Source organism: Chiroxiphia lanceolata, chromosome 12, assembly GCF_009829145.1.
Source record: "Chiroxiphia lanceolata isolate bChiLan1 chromosome 12, bChiLan1.pri, whole genome shotgun sequence".
NCBI classification, from domain to species: Eukaryota; Metazoa; Chordata; class Aves; order Passeriformes; family Pipridae; genus Chiroxiphia; species Chiroxiphia lanceolata.
In genome coordinates, this window is record NC_045648.1 from 6,884,978 (window position 1) to 6,903,558 (window position 18,581).

The following is an 18,581-nucleotide window of genomic DNA, read 5'->3' on the forward strand; positions in this document are numbered from 1 at the left end:
ATTGGCAGGGTTTGTCCATTTTCTTTTTCTTTTTGTTTCTTTTTTTTCTTTTATTTTTGTACCCTCAGTAGGACTTGAATTCAGGAGCATGTTGTAGGGCACAAGTGAGGTTTGCTTGCAGAGCTGTCCTTGGAGCTCACCTGCTCAAATGAAAGCTAGGGCTACTAATCTCCTATTTTGGTGAGTCAGTCTTCATAAGAGCTGAAAATACAGTGAAAATTATCAGTCATAACCATCTTGAGGCGTTCTTGCTGTACAAAGGGGAATCTCAAGGTTGAAAATAGACATGAATTGGACTAGATTTAAAACTATTGCAAAATATCACTGGCTGCCTCAGAGGACCTTTTGCAGAGGGGCTGTTTTGATGCACAAGCTTGGCAGGTCACTCTGGCATTTTAAAGCAACTGGTACAAAAACATTTTGTAAAATAAGGAGAGCGTGTGAAGGAGCAAGGATAGCTGGAATCAGCTAAGAAAACTTAGGCCGTGGTTTCATTTCTGTCTCACTGAAGGCAAACTGTGGGATTTGGACAGGAGCAAAGTATGAACAAGATCCTGTGTTTTTTGTGTGAAAAGCAGAGTGGTATTTCATCTATTTTAAAAAGGGTTTGAAGTATTTGCAGAGCATTACCAGTACTGCAGACATGAGTAACAGCAGAAATTCCATTTTTAATTGTTTTGCATTCCTTCATCTTAGGATCCTGGATCTCTTAATGCACACATTAAATGAAAACTTAGAGCTTTTGTTTAGGGTGAATATTTTCTGCTGCAAGAGAGGAACTAATGCAGGAGAAATTCTGGCTCAACTGATTAAAAACTCAGTACAGGAAACTTTCACCATGTTATAGAGAAATTCCAGAGACAGACCTGAAAGAGGAAACGGTCTTGGCTAAAATCACTTTTGTTGGATGAGTAATGGTAGTTTTTGACTATGAAAAATGCTGATGCAGAATTGTGAGCATCATCTATTTTGGAAGTTCTTCTTCAGTTTTCCAAGGAACATTTTTGATTTTTTTTTTTAATAGTTTTGAAATATTTTTGAACAAATAATCCAGTGAAAGGGGTGAAAAATGGCACCAAACTCACTTGGGCAAGGTAGTAGGTGGATTTCTTGAGCAGCAGAGAGAACTACAAATGTTTACAGATGCTTTTTTGTGGGGGAATTGGTTGGAAGGATGGCAATTAAGGATTCATAGTTGTCATAAAAAAGCAGATATGAAGTGAAGGTTGCTAGGAGGACAGATGAAATGAGATGGACATGAAGGGGAAGTGAATTTCACTTGGGGGATGTCCTCAGAACCAACAGTGCAGATGGCTCAGATGAGCACTTTACTAATTATTTTAGAGTTGTCTTTGCTTAATGTGAGGATAAATTTAGGAAAAAATAAAAAATTGACAGATTCTTGTTGATCCAAAGGGAGACAGTAGAAAATTGCTGTGTAAAAGTGATTATTGGAAGAAGTAATGTGTGGATGCTAAAGCAGCTTATAAAGAAGTACCTAAAATATTATGAAAAATGGCTTAAACTTGCTTTTTCTTTTTTTGTTTCAGTGTTCTGAGGTCATGAAACTTAATCCACAGCAAGCCCCGTTATATGTGAGTACCACTTAAAATACTTTTTTTTTCCTTTTCTACTATTCACACAAAATGCTTCCCACCATCTTTTTGGAGATGCCACTCCTTTTCTCTTTGCTCCCCGAGGAGGTTATTTATGTTAATTCAGTTACAAATGCTCAGTGATAAAGCCCAGGTAAGTCACAGAGCTCCTCTGGCTTTCCAGCAGACTGTTTTAAATAACTTTTGAGCCATACAATGCTGTCTCTGTGCAGGTATCCCCCTGCTTTTATTTTTTTCCCCTCCCCTGGAGCTCACGGCTGTGCTCGTGTGACTTGATGTGTTGAGAGGTGGTAAGAAGAAATTGCCTGGGTGGAAAATGGGGTATCCCAGCGTGCAGTGCTTGCCCACTGTGGTAATAGTTTTCTGGTTGCAGTTTTAAACGTGGCAGGGAGGAACTGGAAGCAGCGCAGGGCTCGGCTGCAGCGGGGTATGGTTTACGTCAGCCTCCTGGAAGCTCATAACCTCCGTGGCTCCATTAGCAAGGAACAAGCTTCCTCTTGCTCTTGAATAGCAGCTTTGTTGCAGAACATGGGGACTGTCAAATTAGACCTGGGTTTGCGGGGGTGTGCGAATGTGTGTGTTAAATTTGTGCCAAAGCTGCCAGCCAGGTCTGTAACTGTTTGCTTTCCATATTGCCTTGCCCCGCTCGGAACAGCGTTAGCTGCTGCAGCTCATGGCCCTGCCCTCGCCAGCAAGGGCAGAGCTGGATGCAAGGATGGAAAATTTGAAGGGAAAATTGCTTGCAAATGTGGCTTTTAAAGGGAAGGAAGAAGAAACAATCAGGACTGTTAGTAGACCTGTATCTTGGAGAGTGTGGTGTGTTGTAAATAATGGATCATATTCACCTTTAATGCCATGGAAGCTTTAAATTTTGCCTACTTTTAATTACCAACTGGAAGTCTATATTGGAATTTATTCTCTACTTACTGTGCTAAGTCTTGTGCTTGAAGCAAGATTAAAACACTACGTAGTGTGACCTGACTTCAGGAGGGTGCTTTCCATATTCTGTATTTTGAAACTAAATGTTGCCTGAATTTTGTTAAATCTCAAGCCTATTGAATGCACCTTGACTTTAAAGAAACTTAATTTAAGCTTAAAACACATTAAAAGAGAATTAAACTTATGTTCAAATATACGATAGAGTTGCTAAAGTAGAAACATGTGAATGGTGGAATGCAGGATAAAATTATCCTTATGTCATTTGAACAGTGTATGACTTAACTAATCAGGAGGCTTTGTTTTCTCAGTCTTATCTACTGAATGAGTTTATTTTCCCACTGTTTTGTGTGGGGTTTTATTTAATATGTAACACTGAAGTGGTACACTTAGAAGTCCTCATCCCTATGTGATAGTGAGAACTGGGCTGAAGTCAAACGTAGCCCAGTATAAAATAATGATTGTATGGATGGCACTTGGTGTACTGGTTCTTTGCAATGCAAATAAGTCAGTGACAACACTATTAATACATCAGTGACTCCCTTTTCTCTCTTCCTTCTCCCCCCCTGACCAGGGGTATACCCAAATCAGCTCCCTTTTAAAACAAAAAATTTTGGTAGCTTAAGGAAATTTGAAAAGTCAATATTTAGTTGTTCTGTTTGCTCTCAGTATAAATGCTTTGTACATTTTAAGATCAGTTTTGTTTTCCTTATGTTGCTAATTGACAGCATGTCTGAGAGTTGTTAGGTTTGAGCAGAGCATAAAGAATAAAGCATCCTCCTGGTAATTTTTCCAAGGGTAGACACAAGAGACTTGTAGCCTCACCATTGGTAGGTGAATAGCAAACTTCATCAGGTTCCTTCTTCAAAGAGATGACAACTCTGTTTTCCACATAGAGGCTCCTAGAGCCTGTTTTCAAATAACTGAGAACAGTATCCTGTGAATGTCTCCATAAGGAATTCCGTCTCTGTAAACCACTGGAAATAATAGGCAACACTGACATATCAGAGCATCTCCCTGTATTTGTCCACTCTCAGGAAAATTTGCTTCTCCCGCGCTTCCCCGTTTTGTTCTTGACACCTCTGCATTACATCCTTTGCACTCTTCCTTTTTTAAGCCACTATCTTAGATTCAGGATTACGTAATTTTGTTTATTATTTTACTAAATCTTGGATGAGTTTCATCCTGAAAGCTCCATTAGATAGTTGGTTTTATCAGCATTACTTTTAGAAGCTCCTTTTAGGAGAAGAAAGTAAAAAATTGTCTCCAGTTCAGTTCCTGGAAGCCACTTAGAGAGCTAGAGCATATTTTATTCTCTCTGATAATCACCAGTTTGCCCAGATTAATGCTTCATAATTAAGAAAAGGGATTTGGGAACCTGAGGTGTCCAGTGTACTTGGGACCAAAGTTTTGTGGGTGATGGAAAAGATTGTACTTTCAAATACACACTAACAGGGGGATAGAGATTACTGTATTCAAATCGATGTGCATGAATAGAAAGAAGACCACCTGGTACTTTCTTTTGGCTGCTTGGACTTTTATTTACCTCTTCTGTAAAAGTCATCTGTCCTGCCCCTGCAGAGCTTGTGACCACTGGAGGTCATATGATGAGACTACTGGCCTTTGTAAGTGTGAAGATTAAGAAATAAGGTGGAAAACACATCCTGTAATAATAACAACAAGTGTCATGTTTTTGTGATTAAATAAGTCACATTTAAGCATTGCTTGATTGTTCTCTGGTTAATGAGGTTGCCAGGAACTGCAGCTCAGCATTGTATTGCTGCAGGTTTGGGCTGGAACCACAGCTCGGCTTTTCCTCTGTCAACAGCTGTTCCCAGGAGCCAGGTCCCCCCAGGAGCATCGTATCTGTCACCTAGAGCTGTTTGTTACCTCCCTTAATGCCGTTTAACGAGCTCCCCTGGCCCCGGGTGCTGCTCACAGCAGCACAGTCATGGGGCAGAGGGGCTTGTGCCAGGAGAGATAGGGCAGGGGAGTGTTCCTCAATATAGCCCGGGTGTGATACCACCAGTGCTCACACAGGCTGTGGGTCAAGCAGCTCTTCCATCCTACCACTGTCAACACGTCATTGCCTTTAGAAAAGGCAGTGTGACTTTGCAGAGCCTGTGGCTGAATATTGTGGGGTGGATTTGAGATAAAAATGTTCAAATCCATGTCCTTAAGATGCATTGATTTCTTCACCTGCAAAAAAGGATCCATGTGGCTGGACTGTCCTTCGGTTGCCTGCACTTAGGCTGCAGTTGGGAATACCTTTCTCGATGCACAGATACTGGTTTAAATCCAAAACTAACAGTGCTGTCCTGTTGCTACAGAAATTCTTATGAGGCAGAGCGTAGTGGATGAAGGGTAGTGTTTCAAACCTTATTTCTGATGTGCCTGGGACTTTGTGCTCAGGAAATACAGGGTGTCAAAGCTGAAGGACCGAGCTGTTTGTTTGCTACCAGTACTGGAGTGGAACGGGAGGGTTGCAGGAGTCTTTGGTTGATGGGAGGTGGGAAGTCAGGAGCTTCAGTTTTGTTTGTTTTCCTTAAGTACTTGCAATGACCTTGCTGATCATCTTTTTATAAATGTTCTATCTCTCTATCATCAAAAGTCAAAATTTTAACTTCAGTACTGTAAGGTGCTTCCTGACTCTTGTCAATGTGTTATTGCAATATCCAGATCATGAAGGAGTATGGAAAAAAAAAGATGAAAAAGGCTCTAAACAATGGAGGTTTGTTAGTAAGTGACCTTTTTATTGTTGTGATTCACTAAGCTCTCTGTTTACAGATGAAATAGTACAAATTAGTCACTTAGCTTAAACTCCACTGTTGCTAACATCCAGGCAAGTGAAAGAAAATGGGAGAGAGCTTTGCAAAGGTGAAGTGTTGATCTTTTTAGAAACCTTGTCATTAATTGGGAGTCCAGCAGAGTATTCAGCAGGAGATTTAATTACAAAAGGATCAAGGTTTCTGACAGAACTTAAATAAATATTGAGTGCATGGGAGGGAATTAACAAGGTTGAGTCTTCAGCTACATAAAGTCCTGAAAATTGTGCTTCAAAAGTGATGTGTGTGGCTTCTGATCTTCTGATTTCAGCCTCTGCTGGCTGTGGGGTCTTTGTAGTGTTATTGATCGTTTTTCTAACCCAGTCATGTCTCCTGCCACTCTGAAATCAATGTTGATTTGGGTTTTGGTTTTTTGGTGGTTTTTTTTCCCCCCCAAAAAATAACCCAAGAGTAGTATTGGGTATGAATGTTTTGGAAAAGGACTGGGGTGACATGCAGGGAACGAGTTGGGAAGCATTAAGCTCATCTACTCTTGATTACAACCAAGGCTACAACCTTAGATCTGCCTTTATGACAGGAGTGTTTTTTCATGGTGATAATGATCAGTGGGTGTGAAATGGAAAAGATTAGCAGCTGGAGAAGGGTGATGTATTGCTGCAAACTTTTTTCCTTTTTCCTTTTAGATTAAAAGGAACAAACTTGTTTTAAATCACAGCACTCCTCCTCTGCATGGTTTGCCTAAGGTGTGCCCACGTTATTTGGAGTGACAAACCTAAATGTGTCATAACTGGTGATTGCATGAGAGGGCAAACATTTAATTGATAAAAATGCTACCATTGACTTTGGTCTTTAATCAGGTCTGTGGATGGAGTCTCTTGTCTAAACTGCCACTTAGGAGCTGTGTAACCTGCAGAGTTTCTCAAGGAGACTTTTTGATAGAGATGAGAGCTCCCACTTCCAAGGCAAAATGTCACGCAACTTAATGAAGTATGAACTTCAAAAGGCTCAGAAAGAATGCATTGACCCTCTCTTAATATAAACTAGGGTTTTGGTACAGTAGGTCCTCTCTTCTGTTAATGAATGAACTGCTCCTGTAAATTTCCCAGTGTGTCTTGCTTTAATCTAAAATGGAAAAAACCGATAATACTTATAATATTTTTTCCCCACTTACATATTCATATCGAATGATGTCCTACTGAAGTGCACTGTTTATTCCTGAGAAAAGCAATTGTGATACCCTCTGATGTTTGTGTTTTAAGAAAAAAACCCCAACTCCTTTTGGATAAATATTAAAGGATTGAAGAAAAAAGGGTTCTCAATACAGAGAGCTTGAGGCTTCTGGCAGCAGTCTGTCCCAAGTGCTGTGGCTCCCCGTGCCCCTGAGTGCAGAGAGGTGTTGCACCTGATGTCCAGCTTCTTGCTGTGGCTGAAACCATTCTCAGGTGTCACTTGTGCACTGTTGTGTGCTGGACAATTATTGTTCTTCAGGAATCTCTACCAAGGGGACAAAAGGACAAAATGAAATACCTTTGTAATTTTACAATAAGATGTTGTCATGAGGTTGGCAGCTGTGGTTTAGTTACTTTTCTACTAACACTGAATTTTTTTGCTTAGTGGCATTTATGGTGACAGAGGCCACTGAGATGCCTGAATATCTGAGGTCAGTCCAGCAGAAAAGGTAGAACATACCTTGCATGCTTTTGATGTGGGAATTTCTCACAAAAGTCACTATACAGAAGCCCTGTCTTACTTTCTCTCGCAGTCCTTAGGCAAGAGGAGAATGAGCCTTGATGTTTAGTTCAGCTCTGTGGTTAGAGGATCTGATAAACCTCTTGTCTATTATTTGTTAGGTACTTGATTTCTTCATAATGACAAACTAGTTTTCTGCCCCACCTTCAAAATGTCTTTGAGTTATGAATGAGTGAAGGCCTCTGAGCACCTTTAACAAATAAAATATTTGCTTGTGTTGCTTGTGGAAGAACCTGCTGCTTGGTTTTAAGAAAGTCAGCCGAGGCGCCTGAATAAACTGATTTTTTGAGAGGTGTATATTGCTGCCTGTCTGGCTCTTCTTTCGTTCTCCATGCAAAACGCTTTCCTCAATAAACTGTGCTTGACCTCATCTTTTTAGTTTTTGTCACTTAGATCCTTGATTCAGATTCTTTTCATCCTCCGCTTCCCCAGCTCTGGTCTGCATCATGCAGGAAGGCATCCCTTCTGTGGAAATGGGTGTCTGGCAGCTGCCACCTGAGCTCAGAACCATCCCCTGGCAAGCTCCCTGCTGCTTCTCTGTTCCCCTATACCGTAAAGGCAGACTTTGGATGCACAGTTTGGTTATGAGGCTGGTTGCTTGGCTTGCTCCTGTTAAGTGAGGCATTCACTAGCCCGTGAGATCTGTGCGATGTTAGCACAGGGTTGTTTGTGAAATGGTCACTTTTGTGCATTTACTGAAGGCAACTTTGGCCAGGAAAAGTCAGACAAGGCTGCCAGATCATCAGCATCACCTTCCTGCAGGATAAGCCCTTGCTTAAATTGCAGCTCAGTGGCCTTTTCTCAACCCTTCTTCCATACTGTCTTGGGACTAAAAGTGCTGGTTATTTGAGTTCAAAGCCCTCCTCCCGTCATTATCTATTTAAACTTTTCTTCTGTGATCCTGTTTTGTGGAAATGAAAGTACTGGTAAACAATAAATGGTCTGGCTTGAAGTCTGGAGCACTTGTCTGAAATTCTGCCTTTAACTCACCACTGCTTTGCAGCATTATGTGTGAACTTTATTATGACCTGCAGAAGAAAAATGCCAGAGCTGGTACAGCTGGTAGGGGTGGGAAAGCAGAGACAATGATCTGCTTCTGGGGAGTTGTTAAGATTGTTTCAGCTGGTTTTCTGAAGCTACAGAAGGAATCCTTATATTGTCATACTAAGTTATATTAACATTGGGTGAAATTATTATATATATCTTGGGCTCTTCATTTAGGATTCTTTATTTCTTGTGCTAACTGGTGAGCTGGGTAATGCCTGGACAAACACTGTCTCATCCCCAGCATTGCTGACAGTGTTGCCTCCTCTCCTCTTGGGAGGAATGAGCAACAGAGATCAGGACTTGGGTTTAAGAGGATGAAGAAACTCTTCACCTACTCTTCCTCTGTGGAATGTATTTATGTAGAGAGTTCATAAGTATTATGTTACCTTTAAAAATGATCAAACACATTTCCTATCTCAGTCATCAGAATACATGTCCCTACTGTATTTCCTCGAACAAAGCGCTGACAGTCATTTTGTTAGACTAGAGTTCTGACAGCAGAGCTGATGTGAGAGCCGTGGTTATGAAGATGTTGATTTGATGAAGGCACGATTTTACATAACCTCTGAAATTCCCTGAACTCTACCTACAGCGTCTCCCCTTGCTTCCAAAGGCTCTGCTGCATGTGGTCTCTCTGCAAGTGCTCTTCCTCCGCCTCGTTCAGTAAAACAATTCCACATTGTGCTTGAGTGGAAAATAAAATAACTGTGGATAATTGTAGCTCAATGCTGTGCAGTGCCATCAAGTGGCAATTCTGTTGCAGGACACATTTTCAGGGCTGCCTCTGTTTGTATCGTTGTTTCAAAATGTTTCTTCTAAACATTGCAAAAGTTTCATCTCTGTAGTTGTGGTTGGCGGGGTACTTCTTCAGGAGGATAATGGTTATAATGGCTTCTGTTCTCTAATGGCAAAAATGTCAGTTTAAAAAGTGCCTCAGTCATTACAGTAGCTCTAAGTACTGTAGCTGTGAAATATTTAAAGACTAGTGAGGATATTTTGCAGCTGGCAGGAAAATGAGTGCTCTGAAACACGCTAAGCTCTCTCTTCAAGTGTTTTGCTGTACTGTAGAGGAGGCTGAAGTACCAGGAAAACACCATTCTTCAACTCTCTTCTGCCTTTGGATCTTAGTGTTCAAACCTGATTATTTTTTTTCCTTTAAGACACATCAAGGCTATTTGTGAAAATGCTCCAGTGATATGAGATTGTTTCTAATAATGTGTCATCATATGTACTTTATCTTCCAGGAATTGTGACTCTCTCCACTTCTCTGGTGCCAAGAGAGTAGCTGGATTTCTGTTAGTCACTGCACACATTCAGACTGCCTGCTGTATCACTTCTAAGCACTGCAATTTTGTTGTTATTGTTAGGTGAATAATTAGTAGGAAATACTATCAATCACTCAAGCAGCTGGTGATGAAATTATCTGGTTCAGTTCTCTAAGTGTAGGGAAGAACAGAAGAGGCTTCAGGATGAGACCAGAGCAAGCCATTCACATCAATGTGGGTGTGCTTTCTAGGAATCGATTGAAGTAGTGTCCACAATTTCTGAAAAAAACCTAATAGTAAGATCAGTACTTGTGGAAACTGGATGGTACTGGAGTGGATATTCAGCTACAGAGAAATTTTCCCGTCTTTTGCCTTGACTTCATGTCCATGTGGTGACATTACATGGAGACTTGCGTAATTTAAAGGTAAACCCCAATACGCTGCTGCTTTTCTGTCCCTCCATACCTCCTCCTCCTCTGTACCAGAGCTGTACAGGGCTTGTGGTGGAAGGGGATTGGGGTTACTGTCACTAATTGCTTGTTCAGGCAGTACAGGCCATGGTGGCTGAGGACAGAAAGTGCACAGTCTGGCTAACACTAAACTACCCAAAAAAATGAAAGTTAAATCAATATTTTCTTCACTATACTGCCAGATTCACCTAAATAATAAAGTTCCCATCACAGTTCTTCGCTGGGTGTTTGCATTTATTGCCAAAGGGTGAATGACACTTTTCTCATCCTTTCTATTTTTCTCCTTAATTTTGATTTTTTTGCATTTTACTGTTAATTTTATGAAGTCTTTCTGTATGCTAAAAATTTTAAGAAATGCCTTGGCTATTTGGTTTTGTGAAGGCTGACTGTGTATAGCAGAGGCCAGCACCAAGAAGATGCACTAAGCATCCTGTGAGCAAGTGTTGGTACACAAGTGCTGCAGAGCACGTGGAGCCCTGTGCTAAGGCAGTGATACAGCTAAATTAGCTATTAACAGCCCAATCTAGTAACCTTCCTGGCTCTGTGTAGCAAAGTGGTATGTCAGGAAGATCTGTTCATAAAGATAAATCATGTGTCTCTTTCAGCACTAACGAGATCCTGTTACTTTGATGGATTTCTGTTGGCAGTCTGTAGAGATCTCCTTCGAGCTGCATGGATTAATATGTGTGTAATACTTATAATAGCATCTTGACACTCAATAAAGATTCATCTTTGAGATGATTGATTTGGAGACTAAGACATGCTCTGTCAAAGGATGTGGGTTGCTAATAACAGGTTTCTTCAAGTGTACCCGTTTCTGCAGGAGTTTGTGTTGCTTGCACCAGCTCAGAGTAGGAAATCCACTCCTTGCTGTCCTCAAACCTTTTATCTCTTTGCAAACAAACCCTGCTGCAGGATTAGAGTCCTGGATTGGTTTGGGATGTGATGTGGCTGAGATGGTGTTAATAAATCAGTAACGATGTTGATTCTACAGACAGGCAAGTTGGAGGTGTCCATGCTGTATTTTTTAGCACAGGTCACACTCAGGATGGATCTGTGGAAGCCAGCTTGGGCCTGGAGACAACAGATCAGGGCTATTTATCATAAATGTCCATGTTTTCCCACAAATTCTTTTTACCCATAGAATCTTAAATAATTAGTCTTTTGACTCTGTGTCCCTACTTTTCCTTGCGTCAACATTTTATTCGTCAGTGTGCTAAGCTAATCTTACTTTTGGACCAAATTCTTTCTCACCTTTGGGGGAAGAAAGTGTTGGAGAGAAAAAAGTTATTTTGCCTATCCGTCAGTGTTTCACTCATGGCTTTGTGGTTAGCATTGGAAGAGGAGATCACTTGGGTTGGTGCAGTGTTAATGAAATATGGAAGGTATCACCTTGATTTGCTGTGTGGTGGCAGAAAAATATGTAGCATCATTCTGCTCTTTTGGTGGCCTGTGGGCAAGACATAATGGTCTGTGATCATATTTTCCAAAGAATAAGAGACTGCTTTGCAAAATCTGGCTTTCTCATCACAGAGGGGCTCAATATCCACGCTGTTAACCTGAAACCTTTCACTGGCAGGAATAATAGCACTGCTGTTAATTTAGAAAGGAAATAAGGTTAGGCCTGGAGATTGATTTTTTTTTTTTTTTTTTTTAAATTATTTTATTTAAACCAGTGGAGTAATTCTCATTGTCTTCTTTTGTGTTTGTTGTTTTTTTTTTTAATTTATTTTAAGAAAAATTCTCTGCTTCATGCTTTAAGATCAAGGAGTTTGAAGTCATTGACTATGAAAAAGGACACAAATCTTCCCCAAACTTGGCAGCTTGCCATTCTATTTATTTCTGGAGTCTCTCCCTGAAGGTTTTATCTGCAGAAGGTTGCAACACTCCACCTGAACGACATCCATCTTTCTCCTCAGTCCTGACCCAGGTCACTGCCTTTATCACAGGGGATATCTCGAGGCAAGGAGGGATTTCTAGAGCTGCTCATGTTCAGACAGATTTCGCAGCCCTACCTTTGTTTCTGGGGCCTGGAGTTCTGCAGAATAAACTGTGTTTGATGTGACTCCTCTGAGTCAATACTGGTGAAGTTGAGTCAGTACTGGTGAAATTGAGGATGTCTGTAGTGACTGTTGTTATCTCACTGTAACAGATACCTCTGGCCTCCTCCCACGGTCCCTTCCTTTTATATATGTGTGCTGGGAGCTTGCAGGGTAAATGGCCACATCTGGAAAAGGGGATGGATGCTTCAGGCTGCAGCACTGAGGTCCCCTGACAACTCACCCCATGCCAGGGCAGAGAGGGAAGGGGACTCAACTGGGTGTTTTGAAGGTAGGACCCATCCCCAGATTCCACCCCTCAGGGGGGAGCTGTTCATCTGCTTCTGTTAACCTGGGAATAGCAGCCTGGAAGACTTTGCTGGACGTAGGTTATTTTCTTGCCACGGAAGAAGAGCATCCTATGGTTTTATGAGGCAGCAGTGATAGTTCTGTGTCACAGCTGACTGGCTGGAATGCTTAGTCAGACCTGGAAAAACTGGGATCTAAGCCTTTCTCAATCAAAAGGGTTATTCCAGGAGATGAGAGCACTGTAATGTTTGCTCTAAAAATAGTTGCCCAAACCCCCATTTCCTTTTGCAGTCGGGAGCCTGTGTGGCTGTGCCTGTTTTTTTCTGTGTGGAGATGTCCGTGTGTCCACATGCTGCATGTGTCCTTCCCAAATGTCGTTCTCCAGGAGCTTAAGCACATGTTTACACCAAGCCAAGGTAACCTTATGTGGGAGGGATCTTCCAGGATACTCAGCTGAGATATGGACACTGCCTGGGAGCAGTTTAACTGTTGATCTTGTTGTGTTACTGCCAGAGGTAGATGGTAATAGATCATCAAGCATCTAAACAATTATACTGTACTTTTTTTTCTTGCTTGATGATTTCTGTTATATTTTCTAAAGCTGCCTTGCACTTGCCTTTTCCATCCCCCAGCTGCTTTCAGAGTCTTCTGCAGTTCTGAGTTTGAGGTGGAATTGTCTCAACTTTCCCTTTGATTTTTGTCTAGCCTAATTATTGTCGGTGCTGCACAGTTTCCAAAGAAAATGTCATATGATTGAAAAGCCAGCTGTTCCCTTAGAAGCCATTTGGATGAAAAATACTTGTGTTTGAACCACGATTCCCATTTCATTGATGGGGGAAAATCAAAGCATGGGGATGTGAAAGGACTTGCCTCGTGCTGGAATTCCAGCCCGATCCTGTGCGCGCTGTGTCGAGCAGTAGCTGGGGTAGCAGCAAGTCCAACTCCACCTGAAAAGGAATAAATAAAGATACCAATGAGCCTGAACTGAAGGAGGAGGAAGAAATGACAGCTGTGATTTTTGTGCTGTCGTCCTGTGTACACTGAAGCCCTCTTGGGAGCTGTTTAGGGCTTTCCAAAGGGGAACAAACAAAAATGCAATAAGCAATGACACAACAAGGATCTGATTCATGTTATGAGTAGCAGAAACAAAACCAAACTTGTTATAGGTTGTGTTTACTCATCCAGCACCTGATCCAGCCTCTTTAATGAGGCATCATAATGCCAACATCTACAAAAACTCTTAGAAGGAAACATACTGTGGAAGGTTTCTTTCCTTCATGTGAATTTCTAACTCATCTAACCCACGGACTTTCCATTCAGTAGGTTTTCCCTGGATGAAAAAAACAGCCGGAGTTTGCTATCAGTGATTGGCAGCAGAAATTTTGCTTTTCTGTTTAGAACAAATTAATGATTACTGGTTGTTAGTGTTTTCTCATTAAAAGCAGAATGTTAAAGCGACACTTGAGTGCTGAAGTATTGCTCTCTAAAGCAAGCTTCATTTTCATAAGTATTTTTAGACTCTGTGTGGAGGTCAGTGGGTGGTTAGTGGCTTAAGTAATGTACTTCAAAATTCCCAGTATGAACCATGGGGGGAAAACCAGCTTAAAAATCACATGCTTCAGCTATAAAAATACAGCTTGGCTTTTTTTTTTTGTGGTTTTGGTTTTTTTTGGTTTGGTTATTGTGTTGGTTTTTGTTTTGTTTGTTTGTTTTCAGAAACATTAAAATTTGTTAGCCAACACACTAAGAATATTTTTTCCCTTCATAGTTGATTGTAGAGAAGTCTACCTGTTGCTGGTAGAGCTGATATCCCTCAGGGAACCTTTCCCACTGCCAACTAAACACTTGGTTTTCATCTAGAAGTCTTGAATTCTGTATTTGCCAGAGTTGTTTTCATGGTCCCAAATGATGACCAATTCCCCAAAATCAGACATTTTCAGAGCCTGAAGTGGAAAAGAAAGATGTCTTTTCATGTTTACAATAATTTTTTGTTTTTGGAAGGATACTATTTTTAAGGTGATAAGTGATCTTAATTCTTTTGAGAGTAAAGATTTTGTTCACTTAATTGTCACTTCTAAATATTACTGAGGTCTTCCATTTAAAAAAAAAAAGCCTTTGAAGGTAAATAGTCCATTTTAACAGCTTACTCAAGAGTTGCTCATGCTTTGCCTACACACAATCCACATGCCTTTAACTGCACTGTTGGAAAACCTAATACCTAAAAAGGTGGAGTTGTGCTAATGCCAGCAAAACATGCTGACAAACAGGTGCCTTGTCTGGATAGTTTTGGGGTTTAGTCCTAGTAACAGCATTTGGGCCTTTCTGGAGCTAATTGTATTTCTACTGCCTTAACTAAGCCACAGCTTCAGAGTAGGACCACTCTAAAATCTCTTTCTGAATTGTTTTCTGGTGGAAAGCCCAAGATCAGGTTTGGCTTTTCCGCTGCACCCGTCCCTTGGTGAGGCAGACCACCTTTCTCCCTTTGGTTTGTAAAAGGGAATATATTTGGAGGAAAGAGCCACATCCACCTTCTTTACATCCCGTTACAACTCTCTGAGACCAGAGATTTTTCAGATCCGAACGAGGGAGAGGGTGGCCTCTTTCATGAATGGACCAAGATGGAATGTTTTCATTTCCAATGGGCTTTAAGCCAAGTAAATATTAGTCGATCCAAACTAGTTTTGAAATTAAGTTATTCTTATTTGTTGGAGCATTCCAGAGAATGGCTTTGATCTGTCTGTACTTTCACCAAAGGGATATTGGCAGGCTGGCCTCCCATTTCTAGCCATTCAGGATGAAAGGAGGGTTATAATAACCACCTTGTGTGGCAGTGATACTGAACAGATGACATTTTTTGAACAATATTAAATGAATAAAGGTAAACATACTTCAATTAAAATGTTTTTGGAGGCTGAATGCAATAGGGCTGTTGGAAAGTCTTCTATGTGGGTTGGAGGAATTTGCCTGCATTTGTAACTGATTTTCTTTAACTCCAAAGATCTTGGAAAGAGTGGGGTTTGTTCTGTGTGTTATTTCCTTTCCAAATAAATACGTTGTTTGAATGTAAGTTAATAATCAAATTAAAATTGGCAGTGAACAATGAAATTGTTGGTAACTGGGAGGTGGAGATGTGTGTTGAAGAAACGTGGTCTTTTGCTTCTGGGATCTCCAATCACCTCACACACAGTGAGCTCCACCAGGCACAGTACAACTGAGAGGTAGCTCAGGTGACACCTGTAGGTAAAGTGAAGCACATTATCAGTCTTACCAAAGATATTTGGAGACAACTTAAAAATTCAAGTAAAACAATAAATAAGATGCTCAGTGTTCCACAGTCTTTGTTGAAGGTGGGAAGCATAAAGTTCTGCTTAGACACAGCTCAAGAGCCTTTTCAGTTAATATCGGCTGCTGATAATTTGTGCTCCCCCTAGACTTAAATGATACCTTAAATTAACTGAATTAAAATACAAAGAATGGAACAAGTTACTTGGAAAGAACCTCTGGAAGTCACCTGGTCTGACCACCTTCCACCTTCAAAATTAGGGCAGGTATCTATATAAGAAGTTCAGCTATATGTTTTGTAAGTCCCAGCTTAGAGTTCTGGTGTTGGGGTTTCTTACATGTATTTACTAGTTTTTTGTCAATAACAAAATAGGCAAATTGTCTCTTGTGATATTGATGCAAATTAAATTGCTTTTCCTAGAAACAGGAGAGGTTTGCATGGTTAGACGGATGTTGTTGCACTCTGTGTGGATTTGCTTTCCTTTCACAGAAATTGGACTAGCTGTACTTGATTTCTGAGTTAAATAAAAGAAAAAAAATCTCCTTTAACAGATATCATGTTAAACACTCAGTGCTGTTGGTGAGTGCTCTGAAGTGTCACCTGCATTTTAAGTCTAAGTACTTTTATGTTCGTGCCTTAAGGGAGAAAAGGTTTGAACAAAGTCGGATAAAAAAACCAAAGCACAAAGGGTTTGTAGGTTAAAACTTGAGCTTTTGTTTTTTTGAACATCAGCTCAAAACTGGATCCATTTGCTTGAAATGGAATATTTAGTTTTCAACTCAGCGTGTGGACTGGTCACGCTTGAATTTAAAGCTTGATTTATTTCTTTTTGCACCTGTTTTTATTTTAACACTGACTCTATACAAGATATACTTTGGCTACATGGTTCCTTTCTCCCCAGCTGGAAGTCTGGTCTGATATTATCGCGTGAGACCTTCCTAAAATGCACATTTGTAACTCTACAACCTCTGAAAATGCAAACTAGACTTAGTGTTCTATTTATCTTTTTTTTTTTTTTTTTTAATTTTTGGTTTTCTTTCCTGTGTGTTACAGCACTGACCCACATATTTGGTTTTAAGACCAGGGGCTGGTCATGTACTGCACTGCAAAACCTCATTTCTATCAAAACAAGGTGCAGTCCTGCCCCTGGCTAGAGTACCAGACAGGCTGGATCAGAGGAGAACTGGACATGAACTTGGAGGAGGAACAGTAAAAGAAACTGAGGGAGAAAGGGAGGAGATGTGAGACAGAGCATGGGAAGTGATGCTAACATGGCGGGGCTGTATGGAAAGGCTGGGAAGTCGGGGAATTTTCTGCAATAGTTATGTTTGACAAAGAGAAGGGACGAACTGAGTGATCTTAAGGAGAAGGTTTTAAAGGAAATTACATGTGTATTTTCTTGAATATGCAAATTAGAATTACATAATCTGTAATAATAATAATAATAATAAAAAAATCTTTTCCAGATTTCCAGCCATAACCATATGCTCAATGGGGTGGTGGCAGAGAGCTGGCAACCACAGCTGCAGTGTAAAACTGGGGCATCCAGCTGGTTTTGATCTTGATAGAAAAGGGGCAGAAGGTCATGTTACAGACTGTTGTTCCTAGTGTCTCATAGTTTATATAATTTTTCAGGCTGATAAATGACGTATGGTGAGATGTTGGAGGCATTTAAAAGACTTGTAGATGTGGCACTTGGGGACATGGTTTAGTGATGAACTTGGCAGTGCTGGGTTAGTAGTTGGGCTCTATGATCTCGGAGGTCTTTTCCAAACTAAATGAGTCTGTTGTTTTATGATCAAATGAAAATTAGTTATGTGGTAACTGTGAGCCATCTGCTTTCCCTTCTCCACTGAAAACTGAAGTTGGTGGCTATTGGCTCTGTTATTTTCCATGCACATGTATGCATTTCAGGTGTATTTACTGTGTCCTGTGCTGGGTTAACTATGATAACTGTGTCTGCCCTTTATAGGTATAATTTTTGCTGATAGCAAAGATGAGAAAAATTATAGAATATACTGAGATACTGAAATAAACCCTAAAACTAAGCATTTTTCAGATGTGGTGTAATTTCACCATAGTAAGTTGCTCTTTTGAATATACCCTGGAGATTTCTACATATCTCTTCCCAGAGTTGGGCTCAATATATTTTCTACCTTGTTGGCTAGCTGTGATGCTAAGGATTACTTGCATATCTAAAAATTAGGATGGACCCCAAGTTGTGTGAAAGGTATGCATGAACAGAGAGTGGGAGCCTTCTAGGTAGAGAAGTTTTATTTGGTATGGTGCAATTCTTGTGTGTATGGTGCAACCTAACCTTGTTTCTTGTTCTTTTCCTAGGGTGACTCTGTTATTACAGTGCAGCTGACTGAGGAAGATAAAGTTGAAGATGATGTAGTTTTTTATTTGGTCTTCACTGGATCAACTGTCCAACACTGCACAAGCACAAGAAAGATTAATCCTGGGAGTCTGGAGACAATTTCTCCTGGTAAACAATTGCCTTTCTTTGCATATCAGTGTATCAGTCTATGAAGTTTGGTTAATAGAAGTGGACTGGAATGTAATGCTGTTTTGTTGGTTGTCTTATTCCTCATTTACACATTCACAGGGAGTGGAATAGTTTGGGTGACTGCTTTTGCCTTTTAAAAATCTCTTTCCCGATTTTGCTGGAATTAAATGACTTTGAGATTGCAGGTATTGAATGTGTAACTATGAGATTCTACTGTATAAAATACACGTTTATGCACAGTGAAAAGCTTTTAAATACCTTAAAGATAGCGGAAGGCGCATTTGCCAGGTTAGAGATGCTATTGTACAAGTGATGTACAGCCTGGATAGTCCTAGCTACACTTATCACCTGCTTGACTTGGTGAGGTTCATTGCTGTGGTCCTGGTGGAATACAACCCTTTCCCCTAAAACCTGTAGAGCATTTCTGGAACTCTTGCAGTGGCAGGGGATGTGTGCTGCTTGGTGCCACATGAAAGCCCACCACTCTTCTTAAGCCTTTGTGCCATCAGCAGAACAAAACAAATCAGTGCAGCATTTCCCTTTGGTGACTTCAGGACCGTGGGAATGAGTGT

At 40.6% G+C, this 18,581-nt stretch overlaps 1 protein-coding gene across 8 annotated transcripts in view; it reads left to right on the plus strand.

The window, feature by feature from the left end:
- The window catches only part of AKAP13 (A-kinase anchoring protein 13), a 209,988-nt gene that overhangs the window by 60,192 nt on the left and 131,215 nt on the right, over positions 1 to 18,581 (plus strand). For all 8 annotated transcript variants that reach the window (XM_032699851.1, XM_032699853.1, XM_032699850.1 and 5 more), the window contains exons 4-5: positions 1,551 to 1,595; positions 17,841 to 17,988. In XM_032699851.1, the coding sequence (XP_032555742.1) occupies positions 1,563 to 1,595; positions 17,841 to 17,988 (181 nt within the window). In that variant the 5' untranslated portion in view covers positions 1,551 to 1,562. The remainder of the gene's footprint in view (positions 1 to 1,550; positions 1,596 to 17,840; positions 17,989 to 18,581) is intronic.